General features: G+C 45.4%; 1 protein-coding gene across 1 annotated transcript in view; it reads right to left on the bottom strand.

Moving 5' to 3' along the window:
- CRHR2 (corticotropin releasing hormone receptor 2) overlaps positions 1 to 21254 on the bottom strand; it is a 280023-nt gene that overhangs the window by 73919 nt on the left and 184850 nt on the right. The window contains 2 exon segments of the mRNA XM_030549973.1: positions 277 to 430; positions 2786 to 2903. Of these exon segments, the coding sequence (XP_030405833.1) occupies positions 277 to 430; positions 2786 to 2903 (272 nt within the window).

Here is a 21254-nt window from a genome sequence, read left to right as displayed (position 1 = left end):
CGGTTGGGAATAAAATTACAATGATCCGAGTGAAAGACGCAGACCTCAGCCATAACCTTTCACTCATTGGCCTGCATTGAGCTGTGTCATTAAAGTATATTTAAATATCAACATTTAACTCAGCCTGCTCTGATATTTGCCTTTGTTAAATGGGGTGAGATTTGAATGACAAAAATATCACTTCTCTGGATTTCTTTTTTTGTCAGTCTTGGTTATATCGCTTCCTTAACACTTACTGTCCTATAGTACAGGAGTTTTAAAGCACACGGCACTTACACCATCCTATGAAGAGGAAGACCCATTTCCTCAGTTTATCTGTGGAGTAAGTCATCACTATGGCAGTGTGTAAATAGCAGCCTTCCACGAACATCCAGAAGAAGTTGGTCACCACAAAATAATTGTAGATCGTTGTAATACACCGACACCAGGGCTGGAACAAAAATATACAAGTGCATTTTAAACCCTGGGTGATTTGTTGTTGTTTCTAAATCACTCAGAGTTGGACAAATTCTACTGTCTTGAAGCCAAAACTCAGATTCCAAAAGCAGAAGGGACAATTGTGATCACCGAGTCTGACCTTCTGTCTAACACAGCTCAGAGAACAGCCCCAAAATAATTCCTAGAGCAGATCTTTTAGAAAAAACATCTAATCTTGATTTTAAAATTGTCTGTGATGGAGAATCCACTATCACCGTAAATTGTTCCAATGGTTAATTACTCTCAATGTAAAAAATTTACATCTTAGTTCCAACCTGAATTTGTGTCACTTTAACTTCCAGCCATTAGATTGTATTATACCTTTCTTTGCTAGATTGAAGCGCTTATTATTAAATATTTGTTCCCCGTGTTGGAGTTATGGACTGTAATCAACTCACCCTTTAACCCTCTTTGTTAAGTTAAATAGATTGAGCTGTTTGAGTTTATTACTATAAAGGCAGGTTTTCTAATCCTTTAATCATTTGTGTGTCTCTTCTTTGAACTGTCTCCAATTTATCAACATCCTTCTTGATTTGTGGATCCCCAAACTGCACACAGGATTCCAGCAGTGGTCCCACCAGTGCCAAATACAGAGGTAAAATAACCTCTCTACTCCCACTCGATATCCCCCTCTTTATGAATCCGAGGACTGCATTTGCCCTTTTGGCCAAAACATCACACTGGGAGCTCATGTTCAGCTGATTATCCACCACGACCCCCAGAACATTTTCACTGTCACTGTTTCCCAAGATAGAGTCCCTCATCCTATTAATATGGCCTGCATTCTTTCTTCTGAGATGTGTGCATTCACCCACATTAAAACACATTGTTTGCTGGAGCCCAGCTTATCAAGTGATTCAGCTCAGTGACCAGTCCTCTTCATTATTTACCACTTCCCCCAATTTTTATGTCATCTGCATAAAAATGGCACAGAGCCAAGAACTGACCCCTGTGGACCCCACCAGAGATATACCTGTTTGATGATGATTCCCCATTTACAATTACATTTTCAGGCCTATCATTTAGCTAGTTTTTAATTCATTTAATGTATGTCATGTTCATTTTATCTTTCTAGCTTTATAAATCAAACGGTCAGAAGTATCCAGTCAAATGCCTTACAGCAGTCTAAGTATATTACACCAACACTGTTACCTTTATCAACTAAATGTTTAGTCTCATCAAAAATATGTTGACTGGCATCAATAATATTGCCCTCCTTTCTTTGTATATTAATCGAGTCTCATATCGGCTGCTCCATTATCTTGCCAGGGATCACCATCAGACTGACCAGCCTATAATTCCCTGGGTCATCCTGTTTACTCTTTTAAAATATTGGCACATTATCTTTCTTCCAGGCTTCCAGAACTTTTCCAGTATTCCAAGCCTTACTGTAACCTGGGGAGAATGATGTAACCTGGGGAGAATCCTTTATAAAGCACTTTGCGATGTATTGATGAAAATCTCCCTAAAAGAGCTATGGATTATTATTATTATTCAAAGGCCCAATACTCCTACTCTTGTTCACGTTGAATGACTCCTAACTCTGCAGTCATCCTAGTGATTCCAATGGGTAAAGTCCTTCTCAAAGTCCGTCACAAGAGGTGAATCAGGCCCTGAATGACCAAGTTGATAAATGTCACATCACTTACTGACATGACAATGCCTGAATTTAATGCAACAAGGAGTCCGGTGGCACCTTAAAGACTAACAGATTTATTTGGGCATAAGCTTTTGTGGGAAAAAAAGCTACTTCTTCAGATGTGGGGGCACCTGAAGAAGTGGGTTTTTTTACCCAGGAAAGCTTATGCCCAAATAAATCTGCTAGTCTTTAAGGTGCCACCAGACTCCTTGTTGTTTTTGTGAATACAGACTAACACGGCTACCCCCCCGATACTTGAATTTAATGCAGATTTTTGCATGAGCCAGAGTATCAGATAATTTGCTAAAGACACAGGCGTAAATACAAAACCACTTTACTCATTAGAGGCATCAATGCTTCTATATAATGGGATCAACAGGTGGTCAGGGTATACTGCTCTCCGTAATCTGTTTTCAATGCACTAGATTGTATTACATTCCCTTAGACCATAATGCACTATATGAAGTTACTGAATATGCAAGGTAACCAACAGTGAAAAGATATGAATATTTATCTAATCAACACATATTGTTTCTGCACTCAATCCTTTTAAAGTTATTTTAAGGGTGCAGCGAGCATATGGATGCTACCCTTTGTAATATTTTTATACATCTAAATAAATAATTCAGTGTGCCCATGACAAACGGATACTGTAGCCACATTACATACCTCATTGCTTTCATGTATGTTATGATCAATCATCTGTAGCAGGAACCACATCACATTCCTTAGAATGAACGTGGTGATCAGATTCCAGTGGATAATGTTTCTCAGGCATCTGATGCTCCTAACGGTGGAAAGGGGGAAAGATATGAGTCATTATACAATGCCCACTGCAAATCTTCATTGTTTGCTTTTGGTAAGTTGTGGCATGTTAGTAGCACACCTGCATTAATCCTGCCTCAGCTAGGGGGTGGATTTCTTGAGATCCCTTCCAGTGCAAGATGTCTATGATTCTATATGAAAACTACAGAGGGAAGTACAAAATGCAAAGCCATTTGAATAGCTGGCCAATGGAAATTCAAGGAAATTCAAAAATCAGTTGAACGAACACAAGCTACTTGTCTTTATTTTTGAGGCCCTCCACAGCCTATCCCAAGCTACCTATCCCTTCTCATATGCTACTGAAACATTGATTCCTGCCTCTGATCAGCCAACAATGCCAGCCTTCAGCATCCACATGTTAAACCTTCAAACAAACACTTTTGTGCTTTCTCCCATGCTGTGTCTCATGCCTGGGAGTAGCTCCCCAGAACCATCCACAAAGCCACCTCATTTCTGCCTTAAAACTCCTTTCCCAAGATGCCTACAACAAAAAACCCGACAATGGTTAGACAGCTGGGGTGCTAAGATCACTGCCCATAATGCTCACCAGTGTCATCTCATTTTCCTTCTGCTCTTCTGTCTGCCAGCCTGTATCCACCTGTTGACTGTCTCTGGGCTAGTCTAAACTGGAACGTACAGTGGCATAACTATGTGTCGCAGGGATATGAAAAAATCCACACCCCTGAGAGATGCAGCTATTTTGATCTAACCCCCAGTGTAGACAGTACGAGGTCGATGGAAGAATTCTTCCATTGACCTAGCTACCACCTCTTGGTCTGTTAGATTACCTCCACTGATGGGAGAACCCCTCCCAGTGGCACACATAGTGTCTACACTAAAGTGCTACAGTTGCACTTGTTGCTATAGGACTTTAAGTGTAGACATACCCTTATACTGAGATTGCAAGCTCTTCTGGTCAGGGAATATCTTTGTTCTGTTTGTACAGCACCTAGCACAGAGAGGTCCTGGCCCACGACTGGGGCTGTCAGGCGCTACCACATAAACATAAAACAGTGAAACTTCATCCCTCTCTGTTTTCAAAACACACCCTGTTAAGAAAGGATGAGTACCAAATGACAGGTTGGAGCATGGATCTGTAGAGAGAGAAAGCATGAGTGGGCATGCCTGGCATTGTGGCATGGTGGGGAAGATGGAGAAAGAAAACACCCACATGAACACAAGATAAACAATGTGCCAAGACTTCCATTTTTTTCTGGCAAACTCTTCACTGTTACCTCATCCTCCCAACCTGCCTGTCCACCTGCTGCCTTTCAGACCATAATGTCTCTGGGGCAAAGACTGTCCTTGCACATAGCATACTGAATCCCTGATCCTTTCTCTGGGCTTCCTGGGTGCAATATCAAGAGTGCCTGAGCGGGATTAAGGCCCTGATCCTGCCTAACTTCAACCACGCTGAGTAGCTTTAATGACGCCAAAAGGGCCACTCACATGCTTTAAGTTGAACACGTGCACAAGAATTTGCAAGAGCTGGGCCTTAACAAGACTGAGAATGCATTTCTGGGGATGGGGTGTTGGTAGCATGTGTTGCGCGCTCACATTCTGCTGGAGTACGTCACGGTTAGGATCTTTACGGAACCTGCTGTGTATTTAGAGTGAGAAACATTTTAAAAAGCAGTACAGACTTTTAAAATATATTTATGCAAGACACAGCCTAGGGCGCTGAATATTTTTACTCCTTGATTGCAGGCATGATGTTTGTCCCCAGAGGTTCAGAAGCACTGGTGTTTTTAAAAATCCAAACACTGCTGCATTGAAAGTCACAGGAGCGGTAAGACAACGCAACATGCATAGCCAGGGGCAGAAAAAGATGAGAAACAGTGACAAATTAGCACTAGGTAGCAAGCATCAGGGGAATAAATAGACTGTATAGAGATGGCAGGGCAGAACAACAGAAAATTAATGAAGTAAAGGCCACGTCCACACTACAGAGTAAAATCGAAATTAATAAAATCGATTTTATAAAACAGGTTTTATAAAATCGATTTTACGCGTCCACACTAGGGCACATTAATTCGGTGGTGTGTGTCCAGGGTCCCAGGCTACCATCGATTTCCGGAGCGGTGCACTCTGGGTAGCTCAGTAAAAGAATGAGACCAATAACTTCGATTTCCGTCCACACTAACCCTAAATCGATATAGTAATATCGATTTTAGGGTTACTCCTCTCGTTGGGGAGGAGTACAGAAATCGATTTTAAGACCCCTTAAAATCGATTTTAAGTGCCTTGTAGTGTGGACAGGTACAGTGTTAAGTCGATTTAACGCTGTTTAAATCGATTTAACGCTGTAGTGTGGACCAGGCCAAAGTCAAACACAATAATACAGAGGAAGTTCTGGTCCCAGAATCATGCAACAGGTGCTCTCATTTACTGCAACTGCATCTGAATGTGATTGTTATTTAGAGTACAGTAGCATTGAGGGCCCAACTAAGAGAAGGGCCCCAATATGCTAGATGCCATACACAGACACAACGAGAGAAACCCCCTGCCCCACCGAACTGACAAGACTGCCAAAGGGACTATTATCATCACCATTTAAAACACGGGGAACTAAGGCTCACAGAGATTATTTAAATAACCTGCCCCAAAACATCTGGGGCACAGCCAAGACTTGAACCCAGCTCTCCTGAGGCCTAGCCCCAAAGAACTAACAAGCTCAACCAGAACCCCAGCCAATCTAGTCCAACACCCTGTCGCGGGCAATAGATGCTTTCATGCTTCAGAGGAAGGTGCAACAAAAGCCTTAACCACACGACCATCCTTCCTAGGAGAAAGGGATGAGAAAACTCCTGCGGTCATGGAGTTCTACACTTCCTCTGGCCCTGCTCCTGCCCAGCCATCTCCTCCCCAGTCAGGTGTCCTCTTCTGTTGGGCCCAAAGGTAAAGGTGGCTGGGTCATGGAGATATTCCTCCTCACCACCCAGGGTTCCTGCACAGATCTGTACACGGAGGACAGCATCTGCAGCCTGGCACCAGGGTTTAAAGATAATAAAATTAAATTTTAAAAAGAAAGAAGGAACTCCAAGGGGACAAAATGGGTTAAGCCAGCAACAGATGGTAGATCACAAAACCCTGTGCATGAAAGACAGGAAAACAAATTGAAGTACCATGGCAAGCGAAGTCTCTTTCTGTGTCAACAGGAAGCATGACACATTGGGTAAACAATGGCCGTTGTGCAGGATTTAGCTCAGCTTGCAGATACGTGGGAAATCAGGATAGTGGCACACAGGAAATACCTTCTCAGGACGACAGTGGATGTGTCAGAGGGAGCACTAGGAAGAAATAGGAGATCTGGGGCTTGTTGCTGAAATTCCATCTCAGCTGCAGCTGCAGAATTGTTAGCACACTGCTATGATTTGCTGATTCATAATTAACCCCCCCGGGCCTAACATAAGGATTAAGAAGAAAGCTGCCACCATTACGTCAGAGTGGAATCTCTTGTTCAAACTGCTTATGCAGTTGCTGCCCTCTCTACTCCGTTTACCACCCTTGATATGTATCCACAGGCCACTGGCTGGAATAGGAACTGTACGACCTTGTCACCAGAAGGAATGAAGCACAAGTTTAAAATTACAGAAGCCTGGCATGCAAATATGTCTCTCCTTTCCCTTCAGCAGGGACAATCCAGTGATCTAGGGTACAAATTTCTTCTGCCTAATTCTATCTTTATATCCATGTCCTTTACTGATCCTTCTTAGTTAAGGGTAATTAAGTCAAAGGTTTAGATGCACTCCCTTCCCTTCACATTTCCCTGCTGCACAGTCCTATGAATGGTAGGAATCAGAAAGGAGATGACCCACAGACTTCAGGAATTCAGTTAGCATCACAGCAGAGCTATCGAGACTACTGAGGAGCTGGGAAAAGCCTATTGTAATAACAGACAATGTGCAGGGATCAGACCAGATGATCTGAAGCCAGGTCATTCTTGCCTCATATCTATGAATTCAATCTCTCAGATACAAGTGACATTGCAGAACCACTTCATAGCAGTCCACCAGGGTCAGCAGAATGGTGGGGCGGGGGGGGGGGAAGTGTCACCCTAAGAAATTGTTCCTTTGGTACGTACCCTCAATCCTGTGGAGACACTCCCACTGCAGCTGCTGACCCCAACGCCTCGCCTGCTGAGTCTGTATCACTCAGCCTCTGCTTTCCCTCCCAGCCTGCCCTGGGGCAGCATCACTCCCCATCCCTAAGAGGGCACATGGGCTGCAGAAAGTAGTGTGAGGCTGCATAGGCCCCAAGGGGAGAGCCCTGAAGCAGGAGCCAGTCCCACAGCAGCGGGGAGGAGCAACAACTCTGGCTGCCTCATTGGCCAGTGCACCCACTGTAGCTTGGCCCCACGGCCCATCTGTTGTGATGGGGGAGGAGGGAGGTATGTACGGTCAGTGAGTAGTGTTGTTACCTGGTGCACAGAAGCCATGGGGCTAATCCTGAGCAGTGCAGTTCTGAGACCCCCTTTAACCAGATCGCATCACCGCTCACTCAACTTTGGCCCTGCTATTCCCCCTGGTCATGACAGAGGACCAGCCTGGCTAAACCTGAGCAGGAGCAGGGTGCCCAGCGTGGCCGTTCCTCATTGCTGCCAATGGTATGCACTGCATGCTAAGAGTGTACAGCTGCAAGCGCCAGGAGGGTTGGGAACAGAACTCAGGACCAAAGGAACAAGCTTCTACAACCCATGTGAATACCCACTTCACCGGATGCATGTAGTGGAAATTTCCAGGGGCAGGTATATATATGCAAGCAAGAAGCAGGCTAGAGATAACGAAGTTAGTTCAATCAGGGAGGATGAGGCCCTCTTCTAGCAGTTGAAGTGTGAAAACACCAAGAGAGGAGAAACTCGTTTTGTAGTTGGCAAGCCATTCACAGTCTTTGTTTAATCCTGAGCTGATGGTGTCAAATTTGCAGACAGTTTCTCTTTGAAGACTGGGCCTGAAGTTTTTTTTGCTGTAGGCTGGCTACCTTTAGATCTGCTATTGTAGGAAATAACAGGAGATATACCAATCTCCTAGAACTGGAAGGGACCTTGAAAGGTCATTGAGTCCAGCCCCCTACCTTCACTAGCAGGACCAAGTACTGATTTTGCCCCAGACCCCTAAGTGGCCCCCTCAGGAACTGAACTCATAACTTGGGGTTTAACAGGCCAATGCTCAAACCACTGAGCTATCCCTCCTCACAGCTAGTTAAAAGATAGGAAAGAAAGGGTAGGAATAAATAGTCAGTTTTCAGAATGGAGAGAATTAAATAGTGGTGTCCTCCAGGAGTCTGTACTGGGCCTAGTTCTATTTAATATAGACTCATAGACTCATAGGTCAGAAGGGACCAATCTGACCATCTAGTCTGACCTCCTGCACAAGGCAGGCCACAGAACCCCACCCATCCAATTTTATAACCACCCCTATCCCAGGACCGAGTTATTGAAATCCTCAAAATTGGTTTGAAGACCTCAAGCTGCAGAGAAACCACCAGCAAGCGACCCGTGCCCCACGCTGCAGGGGAAGGCGAAAAACCTCCAGGGCCCCTGCCAATCCGCCCTGGAGGAAAATTCCTTCCCGACCCCAAATATGGCGATCAGCTAAACCCTGAGCATGTGGGCAAGAGTCACCAGCCAGCACCCAAGAAGGAATTCTCTGCAGTAACTCAGTTCCCATTCCATCCAACATCTCCCCGCAGACCATTGAGCAGACCTATCTGGTGGTAATCCAAGATCAATTGCCCAAATTAACGATCCTATCATAACATCCCCTCCATATACTTATCAAGCTTTGTCTTAAAGCCAGGAAAGTCTTTTGCCCCCACTACGTCCCTCGGAAGGCTGTTCCAGAACTTCACTCCCCTAATGGTTAGAAACCTTCGTCTAATTTCAAGGCTAAACTTCCTAATATCCAGTTTATACCCATTCGTCCTCGTGCCTACATTAGTACTAAACTTAAATAATTCCTCTCCCTCCCTAACGTTAACCCCCCTGATATATTTATATAGAGCAAGCATATCCCCTCGCAGCCTTCTTTTGGCCAGGCTAAACAAGCCAAGCTCTTTGAGTCTCCTTTCATAAGGCAGTTTTTCCATTCCTCGGATCATCCTTGTAGCCCGTCTCTGAACCTGTTCCAGTTTGAATTCATCCTTCTTGAACATGGGACACCAGAACTGCACACAGTATTCCAGATGTGGTCTCACCAACGCCTTGTATAACGGTACTAACACCTCCTTATCCTTGCAGGAAATACCCCGCCTGATGCATCCCAAAATTGCATTTGCTTTTTTAACAGCCGTATCACATTGGCGTCTCATAGTCATCCTGCTATCAACCAGTACCCCAAGGTCCTTCTCCTCCTCCGTCGCTTCCAACTGATGCGCCCCCAACGTATATCCAAAATTCTTATTATTAATTCCTAAATGCATAACCTTGCACTTTTCACTATTGTATTTTATCCTATTTCTATTACTCCAGTTTACAAGCTGGTTCAGATCTTCCTGAATAGTATACCTGTCCTTCTCCGTGTTAGCAATACCCCCCAGCTTGGTGTCATCCGCAAACTTTATTAGCACATTCCCGCTCATTGTGCCAAGGTCAGTAATAAAAAGGTTAAATAAGATCGGTCCCAAAACCGATCCTTGAGGGACTCCACTAGTGACCTCCTTCCAGCCTGACAATTCACCTTTCAATACGACCCTCTGGAGTCTCCCCTTTAACCAGTTCCTTATCCACCTTACAACTTTCATATTCATTCCCATCTTTTCCAATTTGACTAACAGTTCCCCGTGCGGAACCGTGTCGAACGCCTTACTGAAATCTAGGTAAATTATATCTACCGCATTTCCTTTATCTAAGTAATCCGTCACCTTCTCAAAGAAGGAGATCAGATTTGTTTGACACGATCTACCTTTACTAAATCCGTGTTGCAATTCATCCCAATTACCATTGACCTCTATGTCCTTAACTACTTTCTCCCTTAAAATTTTTTCCAAGACCTTGCATACTACAGATGTTAAGCTAACAGGCCTATAATTACCCGGATCACTTTTATTCCCTTTCTTAAAAATAGGAACGACATTAGCTATCCTCCAGTCATACGGCACAACCCCCGAGTTTACCGATTGCTTAAAAATTCTCGCTAACGGGCTCGCAATTTCACGCGCCAGTTCCTTTAATATCCTCGGATGGAGATTGTCCGGGCCCTCCGACTTCGTCCCATCGAGCTGTTCAAGTACGGCCTCTACCCCAGTTGCGGTAATATCCACTTCCATATCCACATTCCCGTTTATCATCCCTCCACCATCGCAAGGTTCCTCACTAGTCTTATTAAAAACTGAAGCAAAGTACTTGTTTAGATGTTGGGCCATGCCTAGGTTATCCTTAACCTCCATTCCATCCTCAGTGTATAGCGGCCCCACTTCTTCTTTCTTTGTTTTCTTCTTATTTATGTGGCTGTAGAACCTTTTACTACTGGTTTTGATTCCCTTTGCAAGGTCCAGTTCAATGCGGCTTTTAGCCTTCCTCACTTTATCCCTACATGTTCTGACCTCACCAAGGTAGCTTTCCTTACTGATCCTGCCTTTCTTCCACTCCCTGTAAGCTTTCTGCTTTTGTCTAATCCCCTCTCTGAGTTGCTTGCTCATCCAGTTTGGCCTACAACTCTTGCCTATGGTTTTTTCCCCCTTTCTCGGGATGCAGGCTTCCGACAGTCTCCGCAGCTGTGACTTAAAGTAATTCCAGGGCTCCTCCGCATTTAAATCCACTAATTCCTCCGTCCAATCCACTTCCCTAACTAATTTCCTTAACTCTTTAAAATTAGCCCTCGAGAAGTCAAAAACCCTAATCCCAGATCTACATTTGTTTATCCTTCCATCTAGTTTGAACTGAATCAGCTCATGATCACTCGAACCAAGGTTGTCTCCTACCACCATTTCTTCTACGAGGTCCTCACTGCTCACCAACACCAAATCTAAAATGGCATCTCCTCTCGTAGGTACTTCAACTACTTGATGAAGAAATCCATCCGCTATCACATCCAGAAAAATCTGACCCCTATTATTCTTGCAAGTACTCGTCCTCCAGTCTGTATCCGGGAAGTTGAAGTCCCCCATAATCACACATTTCCCCTTTGTGTTTATTTCATTAAAGACATTAAAGAGGTCTCTATCCATATCCCAATCCGATCCCGGCGGTCTGTAGCACACTCCAAGCACTATCTCAGGGGAAGCTCTAGTTGCTTTTTTACCCAGTGTGATTTTCGCCCAGACAGACTCTGTCTTATCCATTCCATCGCTTCTTATTTCGCGACAGTTAATTTCATCATTGATGTACAAGGCTACTCCACCACCTTTGCCTTTCTTCCTGTCTTTTCTAAACAGCACATAGCCTTCAATACCCGTGCTCCAGTCATGAGTACTATTCCACCAGGTTTCAGTTATCCCTATAATATCCGGTTTCAATTCCTGCACCAGTAACTCCAGTTCCTCCATCTTGTTGCCTAGGCTCCTCGCATTAGTGTACAGACCTTTTAATTTTCGGCGTTTGGCATCAGTGACATTCTTTCCCCCTGTCGTGCAGAGACCTTTTACCACCAGCATCACCCGTACTCTGGTTTCTACTCCACTATTCCTCCTTGGATCAAATCTTGGGACCGCAAGGGTATCCCCTCTCACTTTGTTTACTTTCCTCTCCAGGTTATATTCCGGCGTGGAGATCTCCGAACATCTCCCAACCATCTCCCCCAACTTCCTAGTTTAAAGCTCTCTTGATGAGGTTGGCGAGCCTCCATCCTAGAATTCTATTTCCCTCCTTGCTTAGATGAAGTCCATCCTGAGCGAACAGTCGCCTATCCGTAAACACTTCCCAGTGACCGTACATCCCAAAGCCCTCCTTATAACACCACTCCCTAAGCCATCTGTTGATCGCCATAATCTTGTCACTCCTTCGTCGCCCCGCTCTAGGAACCGGCAGAATCCCACTGAAGATCACCTGAGCCTCGATGTCTTTGAGCATCTTCCCCAGTCTGGCATAGTCCTCCTTGATACAGTCCAGCGAGTAACTAGCCGTGTCATTCGTTCCCACATGAAGGATAATCAACGGATTCTTTCCCGCTCCCGCTAAGATCGTATTCAGCCTCAGGTCCACATCCTGTATCTTAGCCCCTGGCAGACAGCACACCCTTCTGTTCTCCCGATCAGGTCTAGTTACAGGCCTATCTACTCTTCTCAGTAAAGAGTCTCCAATCACGTAGACTTGCCTTTTCCTGGCGACAGTGCGATTCTGAGGTCTATCCCCCACAGCAGGTGGTCGCAATTCCTTTTGATTTGTATTCGCCCTTACAATCCTCCTACGGCTCGTACTTGGTGTCGTCTCCATCGACTCCTCCCCTCCTTCTGCAGGACTAGCTGCTCGCCTCTTCTTCCTCGCCCTCTGTCCTTCAGCAGCCTGCTGTGCTCCATCTTCATTTCCCAACTCAGCAAACCTGTTCCTGAGTTCTATTTCTCCATCGCTGGCCCGTCTTTTCCTCTGCCTGGTTCTCCTAGTCACATGCTTCCACCGTCCACTTTCCTCACCCAGCAGCCCCTCCTCAGAGTCCTTTGGTCCTGCTTCTATCCGCTCGTCTGAGCTTGTCCCCTATGCCTCATCATGTCTGTGTTCCATCATCTGCTCAAATCCCCTTCTAAACTCAGCCAGAGTTTCCACTTGCATCTCCAGTCCCCTTACCTTTTCCTCCAGCAGCTCTATCAGGCGGCACTTCATGCAGATGAAACTCCTTTCAGGTGCCCCTTCTAGGACCATGTACATGCTGCAGCTACCGCATCCGGTCATCCTCAGTGTGTCTGTACCTGCTACCTCTGCCTCCATCGTAGCGCTCCAACTCTGTGCCTGGCAATCCACGCCTCACACCACACCGCAGGCCACCAACAAGGGTTGGGCTGCTGGCAGACCCCTGCCTCTTCCCTCGTCTGCCTTCCCGGTTCCTCTGCCTTGGTCTCCCCTGTAACCTCCCCCTGGAAACTCCCACTGAAACTCCCCACTTAGCCGCTCTGTTCGCCGCCTCCTGTGCCGCTGCAGCTGACTGTGCCTGGCTCCTTATATAGGACCCCTAATCAGGTAAGCCCCGCCCCCAACTCAGGGCTCAGCCTCGCTCCCAGCACACAGCCCCTAGCAGCCTGCACACACACTCACTCACACACAAACACCACAAACTACACAAACCACAAAAACCTGCTCCTCCAACAGCACTCCCACTGAAACTCCCCTGTTAGCCGCTCTGTTCGCCGCCTCCTGTGCCGCTGCAGCTGACTGAAAAACATAATCCCAACTATACGTATAAAATTGATGGGGGTCTAAATTAGCTGTTACCACTCAAGAAAGATCTTGGAGTCGTTGTGGATAGTTCTCTGAAAACACCCACTCAATGTGCAGCGTCGGTCAAAAAAGCAAACAGAATGTTGGGAATCATTAAGAAAAAGATAGATAATAAGACAGAAAATATCATATTGCCTCTATATAAATCCCTGGTATGTCCACATCTTGAATATTGTGTGCAGATGTGGTGGCCCCATCTCAAAAAAGATATATTGGAATTGGAAAAGGTTCAGAAAAGGGCAACAAAAATGATTAGGAGTATGGACCATCTGCCATATGAGGAGAGATAAGACTGGGACTTTTCAGCTTGGAAAAAAGACAGCTAAGGGGGGATATGATAGAGATCTATAAAATCATGACTGATGTGGAGAAAGAAAATAAGAAAGTGTTATTTACTCCTTCTCATAACACAAGAACTAGGGGTCACCAAATTAAGTTAATAGGCAGCAGGTTTAAAACAAACAAAAGGAAGCATTTTTTCATAGAATGCACAGTCAACCTGTGAGGAACTCTTTGCCAGAGGATGTTGTGAAGGCCAAGACTAACAGGGTTCAAAAAAGAACTAGATAAATTCATGGCACATAGGTTCTTCAATGGCTCTTAGCCAGGATGGGCAGGGATTGTGTCCCTAGCCTCTGTTTGCCGGAAGCTGGGAATGGGTGACAGGGGATGGATCACTTGATGATTCCCTGTTCTGTTCATTCCCTCTGGGGCACCTGGCCTTGGCCATTGTCAGAAGACAAGATACTGGGCTGGATGGACCATTGGTCTGACCCAATATGGCCGTTCTTATGTTCTTATGCTATTGCTACTCACACTAGCTGGACTCAAGCTCGCTCAGGTAAACTAGCACATGCTCAGCTTTGGCTGCATACACATACCCATAAAGGCAAAGCGACTGAGGTGAAGGCAAGCACGTGTTTCATGTTAGCCCTAGTAATATATTATTTCCCTTTTTGTTGAAATACTAATTACTTTTTTTATTTCATAAAAACAAATCCTGCCTATTTTTTATGCTCCCACCCAGATTCCTTCTTTTCCATTCTTTTATATTTACAATGTCCTGCACTGTGCTGAGTGCCCTAACAAGGATTCCATTTTCAGTGCCCGCAAAATTGCTAACAAGCATAACACACTCAAAATTCTTCCAGCCCATCTTCAAGGCAGGTAGATGGCAGGGTATCAGACTGGCTGATGCAAAGCACAATCAAGCATTTAAGACATCTAACTGACCTAAATTTTATGAGCAAAAAGTGAAGCCAGGGTTGGCAAACCCACCATTACTTGGCATACCCTATCGGGTGGGAGCAAAATTACTATACTATTTCTGTACAGGCTTATCCTGGAGCTGTTGAAATCAATGAGAAAGTTCCCATTAGTTCAATGGCTCAGAATAAGACCCCTAAAAAGAATTTACCATAACAATGTTTGTATCAACGTATCCTTTAATTCATTCCCAGTTCCCTCCATCATTGTATCCATACATTTGTGGTTTTAATATGGAGCCTGTGAAGCCCTTGTTTTCAAACAAGCCCAATTCAGTGAGGACACACATAATTAAAATTAGCAATCATACTAATGTGCCGATGATGTAGAAAGCTAGTTGAATTAATAGAATAATCTGCATGGAATTAATTGAAAACAATGACTTTACTGAAGGAGCCTGGTGGCCTCCTATTAATTCATGTACCGTTCTAATAATAATGATGTCCAATCAAAGAATCTGTTGAAAAGTCTGCCATGAAAAATTTGGCAGGAGAAACAAAACAGAGCTTTGCTGACTTTCGCATTCACTGAATGTTACAAGCTGCTAGTGGAAGTCTTCAGCAATAGTTAATAAACCACTTCACAGATGGAACTCTGGCCTCTTTTGCTTTTCCTAGGCTATGCAAAGCTAATGGGCACACTATACATGGCTCAGATTGGGAAGGCTGCCTTTAAATCCATCCCTTTCCTAGGCTCAACACCTGTTTCGGTCCACTACTTTCTTTAGCCTGTGTCCAGGCATCCTCAAGTATACTGGGGCTTCCCCAGGGGACATATGTTGTGATCTGGCTGTGTACTGGTACTCCTAACAGCTTACAGACGGTGAAGGCAGCTGGGTGGTTTGAAAGGAAATGGTCGTGTTGGTGACAGTTGCCTAGGAGAGCAGAAATATTCCCAAATGTAAGGTTAGGGGAGGCCATGTGGGAAGTACTGCAGATGCTCATTCTGGATACTTTCTCTATTGCAGGAGAATAACGGGCCAGTTACTGAGATTAGAGCTTAATGTGCTGAAGGAAGGGAGAGGGAGCCAGTTAAGTCAAGGGTTAATATGTAAATAGACTAATAATAAACAAGGCTTAGGTTTAGTTGCAACATATTTCATATCTACAGTATTTTAAACCACTCCCAGCGAACAGATTATGGCAGGCAGCTGAGCTCTGCTGCCTTTTCTGAAGCTCATTTCTTCTGCATCCTAGCCGATTCTCAATCTCCACATGCCGAGTGTGGTCGCTGTTTTGCAGTTCATGTGTTAAGATGCACACACTATTACTCCAAGTTTCAAAATGTCCATGTAAACAATGAAGCACTCAGTGACTGTAAATGTTCATTGTTAGCAATAGTGCGGAGCGTTGCAGGGCTGGGTGGCACTGTACTTAGGAGTAGTACAGCTCTGAGCAGGAGATGACATGTGAAACTGGCCTACCCCAGGAGTAGCCCTGGGAGGTAGCTTCAGTTTCTTCCCTGCCTTCTCCTTGCCCTGGAGGTTAAGAGGGGGAAGTGTGTGTCTGTACGAGAATAGTAATATACCAGTATTCAACTATGCCATCCCTGCACCAGTTCAGCTATGGTGTCCTGCATATAGGGATGGAGAAAGCAGGCAACTGTTGACGCATTCCCCCCTCCCGCCCAGCCACCTGCACCAGCATGGGGCTGTTGGGGAGCAGGAACACAGTGCCTCCAGAACCGAGGTGCAGGTGGCCTGCAAACTGATATAGGGGTACTTACTTTCCCAGAGATGTGCAAGCCTAAATCACAAGCCAGCATATAGCAAATCAAGCCACAGTCCTTGCTTTAGTGATCTGACAATCCGAAGTGATCATGATAAGGACACTGGGGAAGAAAGGACAAGGAGGAGGAATACGCAGGGAACAGCTATAGGGTTGCCAGTAGGCTGGTGCAATGTTCAAATATCGGGGCGGCAGTGTGACCTAATAGCCTAAGGCCCCAAACTAAGCTTCAGGGCGCCTGGGTTCTATTCCGGGCTCTGCTGCTGGATGAGCTTGAGGAAGTCACATCATCCCTACCCTGTGCCTCAGTTACCCATTTGTAGAATGGGCTAATGATCCTGACCATGCTTTGAGGTCTACTCATAGACTTTAAGGTCAGAAGGGACCATATGATCATCTAGTCTGACCTCCTGCACAATGCAGGCCACAGAATCTCACCCATCCACTTCTATAACAACCCCCTAACCTATGTCTGAGTTACTGAAGTCCAAAGTGCTATCTAACAGCCAGATATATGCTCAAGGTTACGATTTAGTCATGGGTATTTTTAGTAAATTTATGGAGAAGTCATGGGCAACAAATAAAAATTCACAGCCCGTGGCCTATCCATGACCTTTACTGTAAACACCACTGATTAATCTTAGCGGGGGAAGGGGGAGAGGAGGCCAGGAAACCACTGCTCAGGGGGCCAACCAGGGCTGCTGCTCTGGGGGACCTCTAGGGCACCCATGCTCCGGGGGCCCCAGGGCCAGCGCCACCACCAGCTGCTGCTCAGGCCATCTGTGTCACCATGTAGAGTGACCAGGGGTCTGGTTTTCAACGGGAACTTCCAGTCAAAATGGGACCCCTGCGGCTCGGTCAGCAACGCCGACCAGGCCATTAAAGTCGGTCGGCAGCGCTGCAGCGTTAAGGCAGGCTTCCTGTGGCACTCCAGAAGCAGCCAGCAGGTCCGGCTCCTAGGTGGCTTTGGTTTTGTGTGGTTATTTGATCATGAATTTAAGTCTTTCAAGGTTGTTATCTTTATTGAAGATTTTTCTCCTCCTGGATATTTGTGAAAAAAAGAATGAGAATTTTGGATTTTGGCAAATGCAAGAAACAAACAAGAAAATTATCCTTACAAAACAGTGGGAATGTTCAGTAAAGCTACAGTATAAAATGCACACGAGAAAAGGAAGAGAAGAAAAACGGGATTTTAGAAAGGGAAGAATCTAGGGATTGATAAAAATACAGGCTCCAGTCCTCTATGCATGACAGAAAATGCTTTCACGTGCCCTTGTTCCATGGTATAGAGTTCTCACATAAAGCTGGTTTAGTTCGTGGTCTGATCCACTGCTCAGTTTCTGGTTTTCCTGATTCAAAATGTCTCAATTGTGGCTGTGTAACTATCATGCTTATGCTTATCAGATGAACCCCCCCTCGCTCTTGATTTGAATTTTCCGGGCCTGAAGGTTGGGAAGCAATCTCTGGCAGGAGGGGGAGGAGTGGGGGAAAGAAGGAACAGCAGCAGCTGGCTGGAGGAAAGAAGGCAGGACCGGAATGGGTCGGGAGCTAAGAGGCACACAAGGAGACCCAGAAGAGCTGCTGGCTCTCCGTGCCAGCCATAGGAGAGCACAGGCCATGGATGCATTAGGAAGAAGCTATGTGCCAACAGCCAGGAGGACAGTGAAGGATGGTGACTAATGAGGAATCCAGCAGGACAGACCGTTGGGGATGGCTACACATTGAGGGGTTTCTGCTTTCTGGAAACTAAAGGGTTAAATTGCCTTTAAATCTTCCCCATAGTTTAGGCATGTCATACATAGTCCAGAAGAGGAGTATAGCTCCAGCAGCAATTCCCAAACAGATGGATTTTTACGCTGGGAAATGCTAAGAAAAGACGTCACAGTCGCCACCCAAGCAATCAGCCTGGGAACACAGTCCCCAACTCAGCAAAGCACTTCAGTGTGCCTGTAAGTGGTTTGCTGAATAAAGAAGGACTCAAGCAGCCGCTTATGTTCAGTGCTGAACCAGGGCCACGACCTATTCAAAGCAAACCAACACTCCTGAAATGGCCTAAGTAACTCTATTGAGCAGACTCTATGGAACTACAAAATCCTGACACCTTCTCCAAGGTCTCAATTTTGTAATCATAAAGTGTATAAGGAGTTTTAACGTATCAGGGTCATATAGGCAGCACTGATTGATGCACACCAAGAGACTTAACTAATACATTGCACTGTTGCCATATGCTGTAGTCACCAGTCCAGGGAGCATCCATTACCAAATATTTTTATGATTTATAAAGCTGGAATAGGCAAGCTGGAAATCCAGTAGGCTAACACCGAGGCCGATTTTGTCCCATGACTAGTTAATTGTGCTGCATCTGAGTGCATGACATGGCACTGCTCATTATCCTCTCCTTCTTCTATGCAGAAATGGATCACAGAAAGTTAATTTATACTTAAGCAGTGATTGCACAGATTATGTTTTTTTGCTCTGACTACATACATCACTAGTTACATGATAACATCTCATGTTTTTATATATACCCCGTCCAGAAATTCTTGCATGTGTCATCATCTGTCTTATGATTTCTACCGAAAATATAGCACAATTTTAAAGGACTACAGAAGAAATTTGTACAAGGTAATTCTTCACACTGATACCCCAGTGACTCAAACATCCCCTGAAAAATAAAATTGAAACCACTAACACAAAGAAATCAGGCAATAAACAAGCAATTAATACCCTAAGTAGATTTTTCTTTAATCTATAAAGGGAGAAGTGCAGAGATGCTATAGAGGTCCAACAGGGATTTTGCAATTGCTCCTGATTTTACTTGGAAGGCATCCAGATACCATGGTGATGGGTGGCAGGACAAAACCCTAAAATTAGATTAGATAAAATAGACCATGGTGTGCGCACATACCCTGAACATCTGCATTGACACTGAAGTCAATGAGAATTGCAAGTGCTCAACGTTTCTGGGGAAAAATCAGGACTTTTCTACATAAGTGTCTAATTTAGAGACCCAGGTTTGAAATATTCATTCTGGTTGCTCTTTTCATAAATACCTTATGTCATTGGCTCTTAACCTTTCCTACTGTACCCTTTTCAGGAGCCAGATTTGTCTTGTGTACCCCAAGTTTCACACCTCACTTAAAAACTACTTGCTTAAACGAAAAGACAAAAGTGTCACAGCGCGGGTACTACTGAAAAATTGCTGACTTTTTCATTTGTACCATATAATTATAAAATCAATCTATTGGAATATAATATTGTATTTACATTTCAATGCAGGAAAATATAGAGCAGCATAACAAGTCATTGTCTGTATGAAATTTTTGTTTGTATTGACTTCGCTAGTGTTTTTTATGTAGCCTGGTGTAAAACGAGGCAAATGTCTAGATGAGTTGATGGAAGACCTCTACCCCTGGTAAAGAACCACTGCCTTATGTTAGGATCTTTTGTAAAGTAAATGATGCTCACAGCTGCTGATTTACACTTACCACTATCATGGTTAGAAACTGAAATTTCGACTTTGTTTACGATAGGAAATATTTCAAGAACTTTCCAGCATTTCCAAGACTAGTTGATCTCCATGGGTATTAGCAACAGAGGGAGGACTAGGGTAGATGGGCCTCTGGCATGTTAGGAAATGTGTCATCTAATCTTGCATAAAGCCAGATCTATTCAATATGGTGCTTAAAAGGCTGGCACCCCCGTTTATAGTAGGGCTCTCAATGCCTGCTAATACCAGTAGTGCTGAACCAGCGTTAGCTATAACAGGGAACTCTTTAAAAAAATCTCCTTGTTTTAGACTTGGCTTATGGGTGTGTAGTCCATTAACACAGCCCTGCATACATACACCGTAATGGTTTGTATTACCATAGGACTTAGATGCCCCAAGTCTCATTGGAACCCTACTGCGGTTAAGTGCTGTACATAATTACTGCCCTGAGAAACACACAGTCTAAACCAGAGGTGGGCAACTACCATCCTGCCCAGTCCTTGAGCTCCTGGCTCGGGAGGCTAGCCCCGGCTCCTCCCCTGCTGCCCCCCTCCCCCGCAGCCTCAGCTCGCTGTGCTGCCAGTGATCTGGGTGGGGGGCTGCGTGGCAGGCTCTGGCCAGGCGGCACGTTGCCAGACATGCTGCTCTGAAAGGCATGGTAAGGGGACGGAGAGCGGGGGGTGGGTTGGATAAGGGGCAGGGAGTCCTGGAGGCAGTCAGGGGATAGGGAGCATGGGGCAGTTGATGGGGCGAAGGTTCTGGGGGGCGGTCAGAGGATGGGGAACAGCGGGTTGGATAGGCTTGGGTGCCTGTCAGGGGGCGGTGGTGTGGATAGGGGTTGGGGCTGTCAGGGGACAGGGAGAAGGGGGGGGTTGGATAGCGGGTGGGGTCCTGGGGTGAGCGGTCAGGGGCAGGGGGTCCCAGGAGGGGGCAGTCAGGGGACAAGGAACAGGGGAGTTTGGATGGGTGAGGGATCTTAGGGGAGCAGTTCAGAGGGCAGGAAGGGGAGGGGGCAGATAGGGGTCGGGGACCAGGCTGTTTGAGGAGGCACAGGCTTCCCTATCAAGCCCTCCATACAGTTTTGCAACCCCAATGTGGACCTCCAGCCAAAATGTTTGCCCACCCTGGTCTAGGCAGACAAAGGATGGGAGGGGAAAGCGGAAGACAGTGAGATGCCAAAGGTCGCAGAGTAGGTATGTGGAGATGCAAAGACTAGTATTCAGGTTTCTCAGACAATGCCCTTGCCCCTAGTCATACTGCATCTGATGTACTATAGGAGTTCAGCCCTTTTTGTTCCCTAACACAAAGGTTGTAACACTGCCCTCTTAGTATCTAATTAGGTAGTGTTTCTTTGCAGAGATCTTTCCTTCCGTCTTGCAGCAGGAGGAGAACCTTCAACATAAACACCTAATGGACGGTGCTGAATTCTGCATCCTTAAACCTACAACTGAGTGCTCAGCTTCA

The sequence above is a fragment of the Gopherus evgoodei genome, chromosome 2, assembly GCF_007399415.2.
Source record: "Gopherus evgoodei ecotype Sinaloan lineage chromosome 2, rGopEvg1_v1.p, whole genome shotgun sequence".
Classification (NCBI taxonomy): domain Eukaryota; kingdom Metazoa; phylum Chordata; order Testudines; family Testudinidae; genus Gopherus; species Gopherus evgoodei.
This window is presented reverse-complemented; position numbering and strand designations above follow the sequence as displayed.